At 49.2% G+C, this 18,471-nt stretch overlaps 2 protein-coding genes across 2 annotated transcripts; both read left to right on the top strand.

The window, feature by feature from the left end:
• The first annotated feature begins 2,417 nt into the window (after window positions 1–2,417).
• On the top strand, window positions 2,418–3,519 carry LOC136521246 (36.4 kDa proline-rich protein-like). The gene has a single exon (XM_066514948.1). It carries the CDS (start codon window positions 2,465–2,467, stop codon window positions 3,515–3,517), a length of 1,053 nt encoding a protein of 350 aa, XP_066371045.1. The 5' UTR covers window positions 2,418–2,464; the 3' UTR covers window positions 3,518–3,519.
• A 935-nt stretch (window positions 3,520–4,454) lies between these two features.
• LOC136521244 (36.4 kDa proline-rich protein-like) lies at window positions 4,455–6,209 on the top strand. Its single transcript, XM_066514946.1, has 2 exons — window positions 4,455–5,672; window positions 5,792–6,209. The coding sequence occupies exon 1, from the start codon at window positions 4,517–4,519 to the stop codon at window positions 5,624–5,626; it is 1,110 nt and encodes a 369-aa protein (XP_066371043.1). The 5' UTR covers window positions 4,455–4,516; the 3' UTR covers window positions 5,627–5,672; window positions 5,792–6,209.
• Window positions 6,210–18,471: the final 12,262 nt, after the last annotated feature.

Here is an 18,471-nt window from a genome sequence, read left to right as displayed (position 1 = left end):
CCCCGCCTGGTGTCTCTGGCCGGCCGGCCGGGTTACGTGCGCCGCGCCGTGGGGTGTCTCGCGCGCGCGCCGACGATGCTGCGGCGACCGGTCAGTGCGTGGTGGTGGTCTAGCAGGGCATGGCATGGCATATGTACCGTGGTCCGTGGCCCAATCTCCCACCAACCACGAGTTTTGGTTCGTACGGGCGTGCGCAGCATGCCCCTGCCAGTGCCAGCATATGTGGTGGCAAATTAAACTGGCATTCTGTCAGATGGGTACGGCAAAGGTTGATGGTAGCGGGGCCTGTTTAGATCCAAAAATTTTGGTAAAATGACACTGTAGTAGTTTTTGTTGTTATTTGACGATTAGTGTCCAATCATAATCTAATTAGGCTTAAAAGATTCGTCTCGTGGATTTCGTCTAAACTGTGTAATTAGTTTTATTTTTTATTTATATCTAATGCTTCATACATGCGTCCAAAGATTCGATGTGACGGAGAATCTTAAAAAATTTTACAAAATTTTTTGCAACTAAACTGGACCCTAGTAGGATTCGGGGGCATGCAGCACCGTGTGCGTGCACGTACCACGCGAAGCGGCGCCGCGGCGGAGTAGACGTCGTAACTCGTCACGCACGCCGACGAGGACAGCGCGTCTGTCGTGTCGTCGTTCGATTCGGATGGCCGGCCGGCTCTCGATCCGGACTCCCCACGACGACGCACTCACGTACGTGCTGCAGTGTCTTAGTGTACGTACGTACTTCATCGGCGGACTGAAGCCAACTGCCAAATTAAATTAAGCTGGGGTTGGATGATCGAACGTACGTACTGATGCGCCTGTGCGGACCATTATACTGTATTGTACCTAGAATAGTTGCGCGGAGATAGCAGCAAAGATCCATCCATTCGTCGCCAACCTGGATAAGCGGCACGTATACGGCGTGTGACACGTACGTCAAGGTTAGGCACGGGACAGACACGATTAGCTAGCCGTGTATATATGTGAAAAAGGGCGAATATGATAAGAACAATGATATATAATTTGCTGTTCATTTTGCATCTCGATCCTCAAAGGGTGTATATAAGTATATATGAACGAGACACTTGGAGTACAAGACAAGTTTTGCACTAGGCCTAATCACATTCTATCTCTAGAGTTTGTATGCATCTCAATTATCTCTAACCATACATATATGTACTTCTAGTGTTCCCGGCCCGCTTAGTCATATAGTATATGGGAGCGAAGTGAACGATTGCGTCCGAATTTAAAAGTCTTGTGCTTTCATTGTTTTTTTCTCCGTTTTACCATCATCGACTAGATGTCTTTGATAGATGGTCCTGCACCTAAGGCGGTGGAGTTTTTGAAACTCAAAAACGCTATAATTCTGGCTGGTTTTTAAAACACTATAAAGCTTCTTGCACCCTAACAACACTTCATGGCACTCCAAACTAAAGTATTTTATAACACCACTATATATTTCCAAAATTCTAAAAATATTTTGCATCCAAACATGGTCTAAGTTTTAGGATTATTAAGGGGGTTTAATTATTTTTTGTCTCTGGCCGGTTCATGGATGCATGGTCGTGGAAGTCTCTAGCTTGGCAATGGTCATGGTTGAAGAGGGGTGGCACCACTTGCCATCAACAATGGTGGAGTCCATCTGCTGGGCAGGGATGTATTGGATGGCCAATGAGGGCATCGATGTTGTCGTGGTTAGAGAAGGAGCAACCATCACACATGCATTTGTTGGTATAGTTGAAGTTGCCATTGTCAAAGATGATGCGTAGAGCGAGCATTCTCACAATGACAAACAGAAGAGAGGAGGAAACACCTATGGGGAAAACTGATGCAGCGGGAGTAATGCGGAGAATATAAGTAGTGGTGGCGGTCTCTAAAAGGGCTCCCTATTGGGAACATGGGACACAACTATAGCCGGGATTAGGGTAGCAAACTGTAGCCACAAAGCTTTGTGGAGTGGGGGCGGGTTAAGGTTAGTAGTGTAAGAGAGCAAAGGAGATATATGATATATGGATTTGATGACAAATATCATGGCTCTTATAGCGGAGTACTAGCATAACTACTACGCAAATATTATCATCGCTGGTTTTGTGGTTAGCAGTGAAAGTGGACAGTGATAATCGTCTTTATGACCGTCTATTCACTTCACTCGACTATTAACGGCTACACTTTCACGTGATCACATGAATTATAAATTTATAATTTACTCCATATCACATTATCTCATTCACTTGACTACGTCTCCCACACTTGTACACATCCCGTGGTCTGAGGTCAGAGATCACTAGCAACACTACCCAGTTCTGGGCTAGCTTCTGCCTACTAGTCGATACCCTAGCTAGAGTTCAGTCACGGGCGTCCCTTACAAGCTCACTCTTCTATAAAACCGCACTACCTCGAAACCCTAGAGTGCACACTCCGATCCTGCCCTCTAGTAACACCAGCTAGCAGCCGCCGCCACCACCATGGAGGCCAGCGGCAAGAAGCTCCGGTCGTTCCTCCTCACCCTGCTGCTGGTGCTCTCCACCGCCGTGACACCCATCCTCTCGCTGCCAGAGCCAGACAACGAGGTAGACTGCGACTGCGACAAGCCCAAGGCGCCCAAGCCGTCGCACTCGCACCCGCCCAAGACCAAGCCCTCCCACCCGTCGTCGTCGCCGAAGCCCAAGAACCCCAAGCCACCCAAGGGCCCCGCGTACCCGGCGCTGGGGCACCAGCCGCCCAAGAGCCCCTCCTACCCGCCGGTCACGCGTCCGCCCGTCGTCTGCCCGCCCAAGGGCCCCGTCACGCGTCCGCCCGTCGTAGGCCCACCCGTCACGCGCCCGCCGTTCACGCGTCCGCCGGTCGTCGGACCACCAGTGACCTACCCGCCGATCATCGGCCCACCGGTCACGTGTCCGCCGGTCGTAGGCCCACCCGTCACGCGCCCGCCGGTCACGCGTCCGCCGGTCGTCGGACCACCAGTGACCTACCCGCCGATCATCGGCCCACCGGTCACGCGTCCGCCGGTCGTGGGACCACCGGTGACCTACCCGCCGATTACCGGCCCTCCGACGACGCCGCCGGTCGTCGGCCCACCGGTGACCTACCCGCCGATCACCGGACCTCCGTCGACGACGCCTCCGGTCACCGGCCCGCCCTCGACGACGCCTCCAGTCACCGGTCCACCAGTGACCTACCCGCCCGGGGGAGGTGGGGGCAGCTCGACGCCGTGCCCTCCGCCACCGCCATCGACTCCGACGCCGACGCCATCGTCGCCGACGTGCCCGGCGGACTCGCTGAAGCTGGGCGCGTGCGTGGACCTGCTGGGCGGGCTGGTGCACATCGGCCTGGGCGACCCCGTGGTGAACAAGTGCTGCCCGGTGCTGGAGGGGCTGGTGGAGCTGGAGGCGGCCGTGTGCTTGTGCACCACCATCAAGCTGAAGCTCCTCAACATCAACCTCTACCTGCCCCTGGCGCTCCAGCTCCTCCTCACCTGCGGCAAGACGCCGCCGCCGGGCTACACCTGCACCGTCTGATCTCGATTAAGCTAGTAGCCCCCACGCTATGATGCATCCATCAACATGTACGTGACTAGCTATGCACATATGCATCTCGATCTGCAAGTACTAGTAGTCATTTGCATGTGGCATATGCATGCTGCTAGCCTGACTCTGATGACTCTGTCTCTACGTGAAAATGCAGGGGTTTTGGAGTGAGCTAGCATTCTTTGTTCGGTAGTTTGAAGAGAGATCGACATGAGAGGATGTCGTCTCTGCTTCGTTCCTAGCTGAAGAAGGCTCCAGAGGAGGAAGAAGACCAGGTCGATCAGCTAACGATGGATCGATCATTTTCCATGCGTGTTTATTGTTTGTGTCTGTTGTGGTTTCTGCTTTCTATGTGTTTTCAGTTTGGTCTCTCGATTCGCAGCTTGATTTGGTTAAGCTTGATTTGATGCACGAGGGGTGATGGTTGATTGTTAATAATTCCCCGTTATTTGCCATGAACTCGATCATGATGGAAACATTATTGTTGTTTTGCATGCAATGCATGCATGTCGTCTTCGGTAATTGGTTCACTTGTTTTTATCTGCGTGGTTTAATTTATGCCTGTCCATCTTAAATAAAACTAGATATTTGATTAAATTTCTCAAGTCCATGGGACTAAGATCACGCGTGAGTATATATATATGACAGGTTCGTACGAGCGAGTAGACTATACATGAATCTGAGGTGGTGGTGACTGATACATTGCTGAGATTTGTTGTCGTGTATATGAATCTGAGTATCTGACATTTGTAATTGGAAATTTGGATGGATACGAGATAGTAGACGACACTGCACTACTGCACTGCACAGCCACGCAGAGTTGTTGGCTGCGCCGACCGGGGCCGTCGGCCCGAGAGATCTCTCTAGAGTTCAGTCACGGGTGTCCCTTGCAAGCTCACTCTTCTATAAAACCGCACTACCTCGAAACCCTAGAGTGCACACTCCGATCCTGCCCTCTAGTAACACCAGCTAGCAGCCGCCAACGCCACCATGGAGGCCAGCGGCAAGAAGCTCCGGCCGTTCCTCCTCACCTTGCTGCTGGTGCTCTCCACCGCTGTGACACCCATCCTCTCGCTGCCAGAGCCAGACAACGAGGTAGACTGCGACTGCGACAAGCCCAAGGCGCCCAAGCCGTCGCACTCGCACCCGCCCAAGACCAAGCCCTCCCACCCGTCGCCGTCGCCGAAGCCCAAGAACCCCAAGCCACCCAAGGGCCCCGCGTACCCGGCGCCGGGGCACCAGCCGCCCAAGAGCCCCTCCTACCCGCCGGTCACGCGTCCGCCCGTCGTCGGCCCGCCCAAGGGCCCTGTCACGCGTCCGCCGGTCATAGGCCCACCCGTCACGCGCCCGCCGTTCACGCGTCCGCCGGTCGTCGGACCACCAGTGACCTACCCGCCGATCATCGGCCCACCGGTCACGCGTCCGCCGGTCGTAGGCCCACCCGTCACGCGCCCGCCGGTCACGCGTCCGCCGGTCGTCGGACCACCAGTGACCTACCCGCCGATCATCGGCCCACCGGTCACGCGTCCGCCGGTCGTGGGACCACCGGTGACCTACCCGCCGATTACCGGCCCTCCGACGACGCCGCCAGTCGTCGGCCCACCGGTGACCTACCCGCCGATTACCGGCCCTCCGACGACGCCGCCGGTCGTCGGCCCACCGGTGACCTACCCGCCGATCACCGGACCTCCGTCGACGACGCCTCCGGTCACCGGCCCGCCCTCGACGACGCCTCCAGTCACCGGTCCACCAGTGACCTACCCGCCCGGCGGAGGTGGGGGCAGCTCGACGCCGTGCCCTCCGCCACCGCCATCGACCCCGACGCCGACGCCATCGTCGCCGACGTGCCCGGCGGACTCGCTGAAGCTGGGCGCGTGCGTGGACCTGCTGGGCGGGCTGGTGCACATCGGCCTGGGCGACCCCGTGGTGAACAAGTGCTGCCCGGTGCTGGAGGGGCTGGTGGAGCTGGAGGCGGCCGTGTGCTTGTGCACCACCATCAAGCTGAAGCTCCTCAACATCAACCTCTACCTGCCCCTGGCGCTCCAGCTCCTCCTCACCTGCGGCAAGACGCCGCCGCCGGGCTACACCTGCACCGTCTGATCTCGATTAGCTAGCAGCCCCCATGCTATGATGCATCCATGAACATGTACGTGACTAGCTATGCATATATGCATCTCGATCTGCAAGTACTAGTAGTCATTTGCATGTGGCATATGCATGCTGCTAGCCTGACTCTGATGACTCTGTCTCTACGTGAAAATGCAGGGGTTTTGGAGTGAGCTAGCATTCTTTGTTCGGTAGTTTGAAGAGAGATCGACATGAGAGGATGTCGTCTCTGCTTCGTTCCTAGCTGAAGAAGGCTCCAGAGGAGGAAGAAGACCAGGTCGATCAGCTAACGATGGATCGATCATTTTCCATGCGTGTTTATTGTTTGTGTCTGTTGTGGTTTCTGCTTTCTATGTGTTTTCAGTTTGGTCTCTCGATTCGCAGCTTGATTTGGTTAAGCTTGATTTGATGCACGAGGGGTGATGGTTGATTGTTAATAATTCCCCGTTATTTGCCATGAACTCGATCATGATGGAAACATTATTGTTGTTTTGCATGCAATGCATGCATGTCGTCTTCGGTAATTGGTTCACTTGTTTTTATCTGCGTGGTTTAATTTATGCCTGTCCATCTTAAATAAAACTAGATATTTGATTAAATTTCTCAAGTCCATGGGACTAAGATCACGCGTGAGTATATATATATGACAGGTTCGTACGAGCGAGTAGACTATACATGAATAAAAAGTACTTAAGAGGTGGTGGTGACTGATACATTGCTGAGATTTGTTGTCGTGTATATGAATCTGAGTATCTGACATTTGTAATTGGAAATTTGGATGGATACGAGAGATAGTAGACGACACTGCACTACTGCACTGCACAGCCACGCAGACTTGTTGGCTGCGCCGGCCGGGGCCCTTGGCCCAACAGATCTCTCATTCACATGCATGGTTCGGCCCGTTCGCGTGTCCTTAAATCCGGTTTTGATCCACTTCTTTTTTCATCCAAAACAGTGTTTTTGTCTCACAAATTCATCCAGCATTCCTCCAAACCATCCAAATTCCTCTAGAATAATTGAATATATGCGTGGGGATCTAGCTAAGCTCGCGTACGTACGTACGGCCGCGAAACCCTACAGAATAGTTTGACGGCGACGAGCGAGTGCCTCTGCATAATGCAGCCGAGCCGACCGGCAGCACGCCACGATAGGTGCAAAAGTGACGCGCGGGGCAGGCATGTGTCATTTGGCGCTTTGTCACCCGTGACCGTGAGCGAGGGAGCGCGTCGTCCGGTCCAACGTACTACCAGCTGATTGTGATCGCTGGCACACCCTACTTTGCTGCCTGTCCTGCAGTTGCTGCTGTCTGCTTTAGTTTTTTTTTTGATCGTACACAAAACATGTGAAGAACTTGGGGTCTTGGACACCAATCAGCATGGCTGCATGGGCCCTGCTGCTTGGACATGTACACACATAACATATCGTGCAGTACAGGCATGGTGTAGTCCATGTTCAAATGTACAGTACGCAAGTGCTCGCAGAGTTTGGAGGTGAGCTCTGTCGGTGTCAGTCATTTACCAAGTGTATAATTGTGGTGGTTTCTCACTCCGAAAGATAAACAGAATAATGGCTCTGTTTCCATGTAACTGCTTTCATCAAGAAAATTAACAAACCTTCTCTCACTGTCACTTTTTAAGTGTCACTTAGATTTTCGTGCTAGACAAACTTTCTTAAGTTTGACTAAATTTATAGAAAATAATAGTAACATTTGTATTTGCAAATAAATATATTTTAAAAATATATGCAATAGTTAATTTAATAATACTTATTACGCATCATAAATATATATAGCGCTAACCATCAGGTACAGTGCCTATTCGTTTTTTCCTGTCGCGTGACCAGCTCTTAGTTTCAGAGACCGTCGTCGTGCGTTTTTTTTTCTTTTTACTGGACGAGAGTTCTACTCCTTTTCTGTTTTTTTCGTATCCTTCCACAATCTAAACCTGGTACCCAAAGTTTCAAAAAAAAAAACCCTGGTACCCACCGTCCACCAAGCCACTGTCCCTTCCACATCATGTACGCAAGGGAGAAAGAAATTGGAGATGGGAGAAGAGAAACGAGAGAAGTTAGGGTTTGTCATCGTTATCATGTGCGGTGCCGTTCTTTTTCAGAAAATCGGTTAGGCATCATATTCTCTTCATATTTTTGTCCTCAATTTCTTGTTCTCTCGCTGTTCATGTTTGATGTACCACATGCGAGTAGATCAGAATGGTGACCCTGTCATAGCGGCGAGGATCACCGTGAGGTGGTGGAGAAGAGGAAGGAAGGAAGCGAGAAGTGGATCGCTAGGGCTTGTCAGCGTGCTCGCTATGGTTGTCCTAGGTGAGATGCCAGATTATAATTCAGTTCTTTCGGTCAAGTTTTGTGGATTGAATCATCTAATTAGAAAGGGTTTAGTGGGAGTAATTCCTGAAATTAATCTCGTCCACAATCCAAAATCCCGTCACACTATGCAGTTTCTGTTCATCGTCGTTTTAGGGCATCTTAACAGCCGTAATAAAATTTTTCACTTTGGACAAAGTTGTAGAGGACTTTAGTTTCTTTCTTTTGACACCAAAATAAGCCTCATAGCCTCAGTAATTTAGGAGATATGATGGTTTTAAGAAGGCTGTTTTTCAATAATGAGAATCTAGACACTTCTCGATCTATTCAGTTTTTGGCCATCTTAATTGAATAATTTGAACTTTTGATCTACACAAACCTTGTAGGATTTTTCTTAAGCTCTCCATATAGTTATAGAACATATTTTTTTGGATGCGTATATCTCTATTTATGAATTTTATAAGCTTGATATTGTCCTGATTTGATCGTAAAAAAGTTTAGTTAAATTAAGAAGATGTTTATGCCATCTTAGTGTAAGTACATCTAGCCCGCCCTTTAGTGGGTTTTGGTGAATTGAATGACAACACCATTAAAGGTCTAACAAGTTTGCTAAGTGTTGAACAGGAAATTGAGTTTATTGCATACACTGGTGGATTGTGGAATGAGAAGTGTATATAGGTTCAACAAGAAGACAAATTTGATGATATTCTACATAATGTTCAAATCAAGGCCAAAATTGTGTATTATTGCGTTGGAAGATCATGGAAACAATATAGTTCAAGAAAAAGACAACAATGCAAATGGAGTTGATGAAATAACTTCTATATTGTGGGATACCATAGTATCATGAGAAAGCAAACATATTTGGCAAATGGTATAAATGAGACATAAGTTGATGATTTTGGATTGGTCTCAATAATGGCTTGCTTTGCATGAACAAGAAGAGTTTGATAGTGGATTAGCTTTGATCAATGATTGAAGAATGAGTCACGAATGTATAAGTGAAGAAATACCAAGCAAAGATTAAATGACAAAGGACACGACTCATATTGGATATAAGTCGGTCTCTATATTGGTTTGCTTGTATGGATAAAGATTTGAAAAATCACTTTACAAAGCTAGAAGTATGAATATCGATCCAACCGTCGACTTCCACGCAAAGATCCAAATACATGCATGTTCCCTATCTCGTCTCATGTTGCCAAATTAAACATGTATGAAGCTTGGCAGGGACAGCGGTTTTTTTTATTGGAATCGTAATCTACAGTCGCTTATTTTATATTACCGATTAAAATATGTATTTATAGACGTTATCCGATGCAATGGCCAATGGGAGATGCAGATCGGTGCTGCACGCATCCATGGTGTACGTTAGCTACAACCAAATAGAATAAGCCGCACATGAAGTTTTACCGTACCTATAACATTATTGTTTCTTTTTTATTTTTTCATGTATTATATGCTCTCTCCGACCCATCACGAAATGAATCAGTTTTTAAAGTTGCTGTAAATATATAAAACTATCTCAAGTACGTTTGGCCTAATTAATAGTAAAAAAGAAAACTAGTTGTTATATATAATAACACCTAATTAATTACTGCTAGATATACCATGAAATATATTTTTAAGGTGTATTGTGCCTATTTTGTTTTGTATTCTCTATAAAGTTGGTTAAAAGCTAAGAAAGTTTTAACTTAGAATTAACACAAAAGTTGATTTGTTTTGAACGGATAGAGTACCGCTACTAGCTAGCTGCTAGGTTTGCAACTTTGTATATATAGATTTATACGCCAACATTGTACTCCTGTTTTAAATTCACTAGTAGAGAACAGACCTTTCATCCGAGGCTAAAATGGGCTCTAGTCCCGGCATTTTTTACGCCCGGGACTAGAGAGACCTTTAGTCCCGGTTGGTGCCTCCAACCGGGACTAAAGGTCCCTGCCCAACGGCTACTGCGCTCGGCACAGTGGCAGAGGACCTTTAGTCCCGGTTGGAGACACCAACCGGGACTAAAGGTGGACCTTTACTCCCGGTTGGAGCCACCAACCGGGACTAAAAGTCCTCAACATTTAGTCCCGGTTGGTAACACCAACCCGGACTAAAGGACCCTTTAGTCCCGGTTGGAGCCACCAACCGGGACTAAAGGTCCCCCGATGTGTTAGTTCAAAAGGGAAGCATCCCATCCATTGTCAGATGTGTTGTGTAGGTGGGGTGGTAAGCTACGCGCGAGGCAATGCATGAGGTCTTGGGTTCGAATCTCACGGGACGCAGCGGTGGGAGGTATTATTTTTTTTAAAGCTGGAAGGACCTTTAGTCCCGGTTGGTGTTACCCACCCCTTTAGTCCCGGTTCGTGACCCGGGACTAAAGGACCCCCCTTTAGTCCCGGATGCTTACTCCCGGGTGGGGAACCGGGACTAGAGGGGGTTCCCCACCGGGAGTAAAGCCCGTCTCTGTATTAGTGATTATAAGACGATTTGATTTTTTTTAACTACAATATTTTTATTATGAGTATATATCTAGACATATATAACGTATATCTAAGTGTATTGCAAAATTTATGTATCTAGACAATCCAAAACGTGTTATAATATGGGATGTGTGGAGTAATTCTTAGCCCTTGTTTAGTTCCACCCCAAAATTCAAAAAGTTGCTACAGTATCTGTCACATCGAATGTTTGCGGCCCGTGCATGGAGCATTAAATGTAGACGAAAAGAAAAACTAATTGCACAGTTTGGTGGGAAATTGCGAGACGAACGTTTTAAGTCTAATTAGTCAATGTTTAGACACTATTTGTCAAATAAAAACGAAGGTGCTACAGTAGCTCTAAAATCCAAATTTCGCGAATTAAACAAGGACTTAGTAGAGTATACGCACGCGCAGCTCCTCCGGGTCCGACTCTAAGATGTTGCACACTGCAAATTATTGCGATGGAGACCTAAGCAAAACCACTCGTACGTCCAATCGGACGCCGGCCCACAGACTAGTGCGAGAGACGGGCGGGCCTGCTGCATGCATGCAGCAGCCGGAATGAACAAGGCGACAAGAAGACACAGGAGTGGTGGCCATGGCGAGGCCAGGCAAATAATAAACTACATAGAGTAGCAGCCGCCTGTTCGCTTGATCATATTTAATTTATAAATCATAACTTATTAGTTAACGAATAATATTTTTTTTCACACTAAATTAATGAACAGTGATTTTAGCAATAGCTTATCAGCCAAAATAAGTATAAACGAACAGAGCTTAGGTAGAGGAAGAGCTGAGGGGGGAAAAAGATAGCACCATACCGGGCACGCCGGCTGCCAGCTTGCAGCCAGGCATTCGCACGATACGTGATCGACCGGGCCGAATTTTTTACTTTTTGATCCTTTTTCCGAAAGTTTCTCTCAAATAGACCCCTGGCGGAAAGAATTCCAGAAATGGACCCTTGGCTCGGCGCCATAGTGAGTGGCGCCGAGCTCGGCGCCACACTGACTGGCGCCGAGCTCCTGGCCACGGGCAAACGGCCTGCAAGGGGCTCGGCGTCAGAGCGGATGGCGCCGAGCTCGGCGCCGTAGATCTTGGCGCCGAGCTCGGCGCCACTCACTCTGGCGCCGAGCTCGGCCTAAATATCTACCCCGCGAGCCGGCCTTCTTCCTCCTCTACTTGCCCCTAGCCAGCCCCAGAAGCCGCCGACGCGCACCACGACCGCCCAGCGCCGACGTCGGAGCCCAGACTGCGCGCGCCAACGCCGAGGCACACAGGTCGACCGCGCGCCCGCCTCGCGCGCGCCGCGCGACGCGCCCCGCACGACCGCCGAGCGCGCAGCCAGCGAGCCGAGGCTGAGCGACGGCATAGCCGTCGCCGAGCGACCGCCGCGGCCCGCGCCCACCCGGCAGCAGCTGCCGTGCCCGCGCGCGGCTGGCCGGCGTAACAGCGGCGTGCCGGCCGCGCCCAACTCGACGCGCCCGCGCACGCCGTGCGAGCCCGTCGACCGCGCCAGGGCCGTCCGACCGCTGCGGCCCTCGCCAACCCGCCCGCTGCCTCCGGCTCCCTCGCCCGAGCCCGAGCAGCGTCTAGGGGCCCGTCCTGAGCCGCTGCTGCTCCGGCGGCCGAGCCCCGCGCCGCTTTGCCTCCGCTCCCTCGCCCGAGCCCGCACCGCGCCGTCCGTGCCCTCGCGCTGTTGGCCGTTGGGTTGGCTGCAGCGCCTAGCCGCCACGCCCTCCACCGTCGTCGTTAGCCTTTGTCTCCACCGCCGGACTCGGCCTCGCCCCGCCTTCCCGACGTCCACCGCTTGTCCTCGCCTCGCCCCGCCTCCCGCGGCCGTCGAGCGGTCTCGCAGCGCGGAGCGCTGGACCACCCCGCGACCGCCGCGCGCCACATCTGTCGTTGGCCGCGCCACCGCAGTCCCGGATATTCGCCTAGACCTACGCCCATCGTCCGTCGATCCGGAAAGGTATAAAATATGAATATGCAATGTATCTATTTAGTTGGTGTATGTTATTGACTAATTATATTGTGATGACTTTGTTAGTTGATTTAGTTATATATATATGTAGATAGATAGAAACATAGATACATTGATAAATAGATATAGTTAGATAGCTACTTAGATATGTAGTTATATTTGTAGTTAACTACATATGATCTTGCTATTTAGTGAGTACACTATAAATATATACGTAGTTATGATCATGATTACTTAGTTTGTAGTTAGAAAGTACTTGTTAGGTACTATCTATCGTATAATTTGGACTAAAGGACATGTGTTTCGTTACGTTTTTTAAATAGATGGACAACCTAGTGACCATATATCATGGAGGCACGGTTGAAAGCGATCGTTATGGATATGTTGAGTTTGTTGACATGCAAAGCGTGCCTGTGCTATTCAATGATAGGCCTTCATTTAGTGATATGGTTGCAAGGGCTCGGGAGGAGCTGCATTGCTTTGGAGATGATGACATTGCAGTTGATGGTGTACTGCACCTAGGTTGTCCTCCGAACATCTTCAGGCGAACGATCTCAATTGGTTGTGCGGATCAGTGGGACAACTATGTGAGATCGGCTATGAAGAGCCAGCTGCAATGTTTGGACGTGGTTGTTCGTCGGGTGTTAGTTGATCCAATCCCTCATGGGTTTACCCCAGCAATGGATCATCCGGCACACATCGACCCTCCCGTTCCGGAACCTTACCTGCATGTGCAGATTGCGCCTACAGTTCCTGATGCTCAATCTGCCCCCAATGCGTTATTTGGAGATGGTTGTCATACTCATGTTTTCGTGGCAGATCCTCCTTATGAGATCCCTTTGACACAGAATCATCCGAGTAAGTGTCTTAACCGCATGGTTTTTGGGAGCTCATCAGAATCATGGTATTTTTTTTCATTCTTTCCTCATTTCTGTAATGACGTTGCAGGAGACATTCCTGAGAATATCGATGTGCCCCATGTTGCTGCGCAAGTGCACTTTTCAGATGGATTTCGTGGCTCCAATAATGTTGAAATTATGAATGATTCAGAGCCATATGAGATGGCTAGGGCTCTTGATTCTGATGATGATCGTCCTGTTGGAGAGCTGACGGAGAGTGATGTTGAGATGATGAGACGTATCTTTCCCGACCGCCGTGATCCTAGAGTTCATGAGTTTAGTGATCTTGCTCATTCTGATCTGGCGTTTGCAGAAGGACGTGATGATGAGCTCCTAGAAGCTCCTGAGGCCGGTCCTAACATGGTAATTGAGGAGGGGAGGGTGTTCAATGACCTCCCTGCTTTGAAGAGGTGGTTGCAGGCTTTTGCAGTGATACGAAAGAGGCCTTACAGGGTATTGCATTCATATGTGGAGCGCCGTTACACAGTTGTGTGTGACAAGGAACGCTGCCTATGGAGGGTTTGTGCAAGGAAGCAACAGGTGACCGGAAAATGGAAGATCACAAAAGTAGTTGGGCCACACAATTGTGCTGACCATGAGCTGACACTGAGGCATCGACAGTTGACATCTACCCTAATTGCCAAGCGGTTGATGGGAATTTTGCAGGGAGAACCCAACATGAAGGTGAGAACAATTATCAGGACCGTTGAGGCGTTGTATGGAGGATATGTGATAACTTATGGTAAAGCATGGAGGGCTAAGCAGCGAGCGTGGAACATGATATATGGGGACTGGGAGGATGGGTATGAGCAGCTGCCAGTTCTTTTCAATGCAATCAAAGCGGTGAATCCAGGCATGCATTATGAGTACATCCCAAAACCTAATGCATGGAAGGATGGGAGGCAGATATTTTTCCGTGCCTTCTGGTGCTTTCCTCAGTGTGTCGAGGCCTTTAGGCATTGTCGTCCCGTCTTCTCCATTGATGGTACGTTCTTGATTGGTAAATACCAGGGCACACTTCTTATAGCCATATCCTGTGACGCGAACAACAAGTTGGTTCCTTTAGCATTTGCTTTAGTTGAGGAGGAGAACAATGACAGTTGGGGATGGTTCTTGAGGCTAGTCCGGATACATGTGGTTGGCCCTGGCAGGGAGGTTGGCGTCATATCTGATAGGCATCAGGGCATACTTAATGCCATGCGAGAGCAGTTAGAGGGGTATGCACCTTTGCACCATCGTTGGTGTACTCGACACCTTGCCGAGAATCTCCTACGGAAGGACAGTGTGAAGAAAAACTTTGATCTGTTGTAGGAGGCTGCTCGACAGCTTGAGGACAAGTACTTTAGAGAAAAGTTGGAGCAGGTTAGAACCGCATCAAATGCAGAAGGTAGACAATGGCTCACGGGTTTGATGAGGGATTTGGAGAAATGGACGAGAGCTCATGACGATGGTGGCTGGAGGTACGAGTTTCAATGCAGCAACATGGCAGAGTCATTCAATAAATTGCTATTGGGGATACGTGGTATGCCCGTGAATGCAATTGTTCAATTCACCTTCTATAAGCTTGTTGCCTGGTTCAACGATAGACACACCCATGCATTGCAGTTGAGTAGTGATGGAGAGGTATGGGCTCCAAAACCAAAGGCACACCTAGAGAAGGCAAGAGAAAGGGCTGACACACATGAGGTTGCATGCTTTGACCACGCCATAGGGACTTATCAGGTCGAGCATAGGGGCGGTACAACGTCCGATGGCGAGGTCCGAGAGTCGAGGATACATGTGGTTGTCCTCCAAGATTTCAAGTGCACTTGTGGTAAACCAAGGCAATACCACTTTGTATGTTCGCATTTGGTGGCAGCAGCTAGGCATCGCAACTATAATATCGAGAGGAGGATACCTCACGAGTTCAGTGTCAACACGCTTGTGAACACATGGAGCCCTCGCTTCGTGCCTTTCCGGGACCCTGGAGAGTGGCCTCCTTATGATGGGCCGAAGTACATTGCGGATCCAGCTTACCGTTGGAACAAGCGTGGATCAAGGCAGAGGACGAGACATAGGATGGTTATGGATCAGATACCCGGAAGAACTAGGTGTGGGAGAGGAACTCCATTTGTTACTGATCCCGAGCAGTACGAGTGCGGCAAGTGCGGTAGACTTGGCCACAACTCACGAAGTTGCCATTGGCAGATTAGTGAGGTAGGACTATTGGTTTATAGTATTATTTTATATTTTGTCGTATCATATATTTAATTATGCATGTCTCAATTTATGCTTGTATTTGTGTCAATTATGTATACATTTATAAGTTCATGTTTTATTGTACATTGCAATTCTAATTCATTCACTTTTTTTGTAGGATGGAGCAATTCCACCTGCTCGACCCGACGTACGAGGAGACCCACAGAGGACGTCTCGTTGCGCTGGGGCAGGTAATAATCTATAAGTTTTATTCGTACATGTGTTCGTGAAGTAACATGTTACTATGTTATCTTCGATGCAGGACCTTCCGCACCTTCGTTCTAGGACCCACAGTGGGTTCTTGGACATTCGGTACGATGATAGGTACACTCCATTCCTGCAAAGAGCTGGCCTGGATGTCATCTCCTTTCAGGTTCATCGTGGGTTGCCCAAGTTCAACTCAGCGGCGATAACTGCGTTGGTAGACAGGTATTAAAGTGAATCATTGCCTTTATTCATGGCCATTTATTAATGCGATTGACTGTTTGACAAGTAATCTTCCTTGGTCTTAAATATAGGTGGCGGCCGGAGACTCACAGCTTCCACCTACCTTTCGGGGAGATGATAGTCTCGCTTCAGGACTGTCAGAAGATGCTAGGCCTAAGGATTCATGGGAACCCAATCACCGGGCAGTGCAGGTTAGAGGGATGGAGAGCACGAGTAGAGGCCTTCCTTGGGCGTGAGCTTGGCGAGCAAGGGGCTCGCACTTCTGGAGTTCCCATCTCATGGCTACGTACAGAGTTCGCACAGTGCCCCGAGGAGGCAGATGAGGAGACGGTTGTGTACTACTGCCGGGCGTGGATCCTACACCTTTTTGCTTGCGTTCTCTTTCCAGACGCGACGGGTGATAATGCGTCCTGGATGTGGATCCACTGCCTTAGTAACTGGGACCAGGCGGGTCAATACAGCTGGGGCTCTACAGTCTTGTGTTTTCTATACCGGCAGCTGTGCGAGGGGTGTCGTCGGTCTACGGCGAACCCGTCACTTGGTGGATGCGTGTACCTGTTACAGTTGTGGATGTGGGCTCGTTTTCCAGTTGGTCGTCCAGAGGTACTGGCTCGTCGTGAGTGGTTCCCAGGTCAGCCGCCAAGTCGCCAGCCGACGTGGGCGTACCTTTGGGACCAGGTCAGGGTTTCGCACACGAGGATAGACCGGGCGTACATTCAGTACACGAATGAGCTAGATTCGCTGACGGCGTCTAGTGTAAGTAAATTTTATTTTCCATGCACCTATTAAAAGGATTAGTATACCATCTAACATCTTATTTGAACATGATGCAGGTAGAGTGGGAGCCATATGGTGGACAGGACACACTACTTTTTCAGCTGAGCACCGTATGTGGGGCCGACGACTACTTCTATAGGATGAGGTGTCCTCTAATCTGCTTTTATGCTATCGAGTACCACCTGCCAGATAGGGTTGCACGCCAATTTGGAGTGAGACAGCTTTGGCCTATGCCTATGTTCTCAACTGGCATTGACTTACATAAGTAAGTGTTTTGATATTTCAAATGAGTCATGATGATGGTCCATTTATTATAATATGGTGCCACGTACGTGGATTAATGTAACGATGACATACGTGCAGGTTGGATCGTCAGAGGAACAAGAAGATTTTTGACTGGGAGAGGCACCACCAATCCTACATTGAGGAATGGGAGGAGATGCACGACAACCTGGACGACAACAACGAGCCGCACACGAACCGTGAGTTCAGGCGGTACCAAGCTTGGTACCAGCGTTCGACAAGGTGCAGGCTCAGACTACAGTGGACCGAAGCTGACTACGCCGACATCGAGTCCTCCGACGATGAGGACACGACGTACGACCGGTCCACTCGTGCAGGAAGGCAGGTGGAGGCAGGACCGATCTTGGACAGAGTGGTAAGCCAATCGACTTATTTTGTTACGTTTAGTTACATAACAATACATTAGGTGTTCTTGGACCGACGTTAGGAGTTATCTATTGTAGTTATTGCAACCTTCGCGCTGTATAACCCTTGTAATAAGTTACATTCTTGTACAAAAGAAAATAAAACTAAATATATAACCCTTGTAATACATTAGGTGTTCAGAAGTCTTAATATTGAAAACATTGTTGCAGGGCAATACACTGAGAAGCTCAGTTGAAGAGATCGAGCGCGTTCGGCCTAGAGTCAATGATGACTACATACTTGGCTTCCTAGATGTAAGATTATAAATATTCTTTCAAACAAATCATTAATACGTTATATTCTTTCACTTAACATTGTTTTGTACAACAGAGGCTGTCACGTCGTCTACGCCGTGCGGCTGGTCGTTGTGGTTGCAGGACAAACATGACGCATGACGTGTACGATCCTTCCGCAGGAAGAGGAGCCTTGGGTTCCTCTAGTCAAGCAGCTACAGGGGACGAGGAGGAGGACGAGGAGGCCGAGGACGACGATGACATGGACAAGAGGCACGATGAGCTTGGGCCCTCTCAGCTCCATGACGCTCCATTGACTTATCCTACACCGCCTCTAGGCACTAGGCAACGCCATCCCCGTGACCCTTACACTCCAGGCACCAGCGCTCTGGGTCACAAGGGTAGGGGCAAGAGTAGGAGACAGTGAGGGACGTGGTAGATGTTACTATGAACTATTGTATTTACTTATCTTTAATTATTCGGGACCGTATGAATATTGTGGACTATTTGTACTTTGCATGACATATTATGTTAGTTGTGATATTCGTTGTGGTTGCATTATGCTTGTTGGATGAGTAAATGTTTAGAATATATATTGATGTCTCTGTTTGTAACTGTGGATGCTTCTAATACAAGACTGTATCTTGCGAATTTTTTTCGTGAATCTTTAATCATACTATACTTGTACAAAGACACAAATGAGTACACAGATTAACTATACAACATGCAAGGAAGCACAACTAAACTCTATCTCCACCATCCATCT

The sequence above is a fragment of the Miscanthus floridulus genome, chromosome 18 (genome assembly GCF_019320115.1).
Source record: "Miscanthus floridulus cultivar M001 chromosome 18, ASM1932011v1, whole genome shotgun sequence".
In the NCBI taxonomy this organism is placed as follows: domain Eukaryota; kingdom Viridiplantae; phylum Streptophyta; class Magnoliopsida; order Poales; family Poaceae; genus Miscanthus; species Miscanthus floridulus.
The sequence above is the reverse complement of the archived record's forward strand: the minus strand, read 5'-3'. Positions and strand labels throughout refer to the sequence as shown.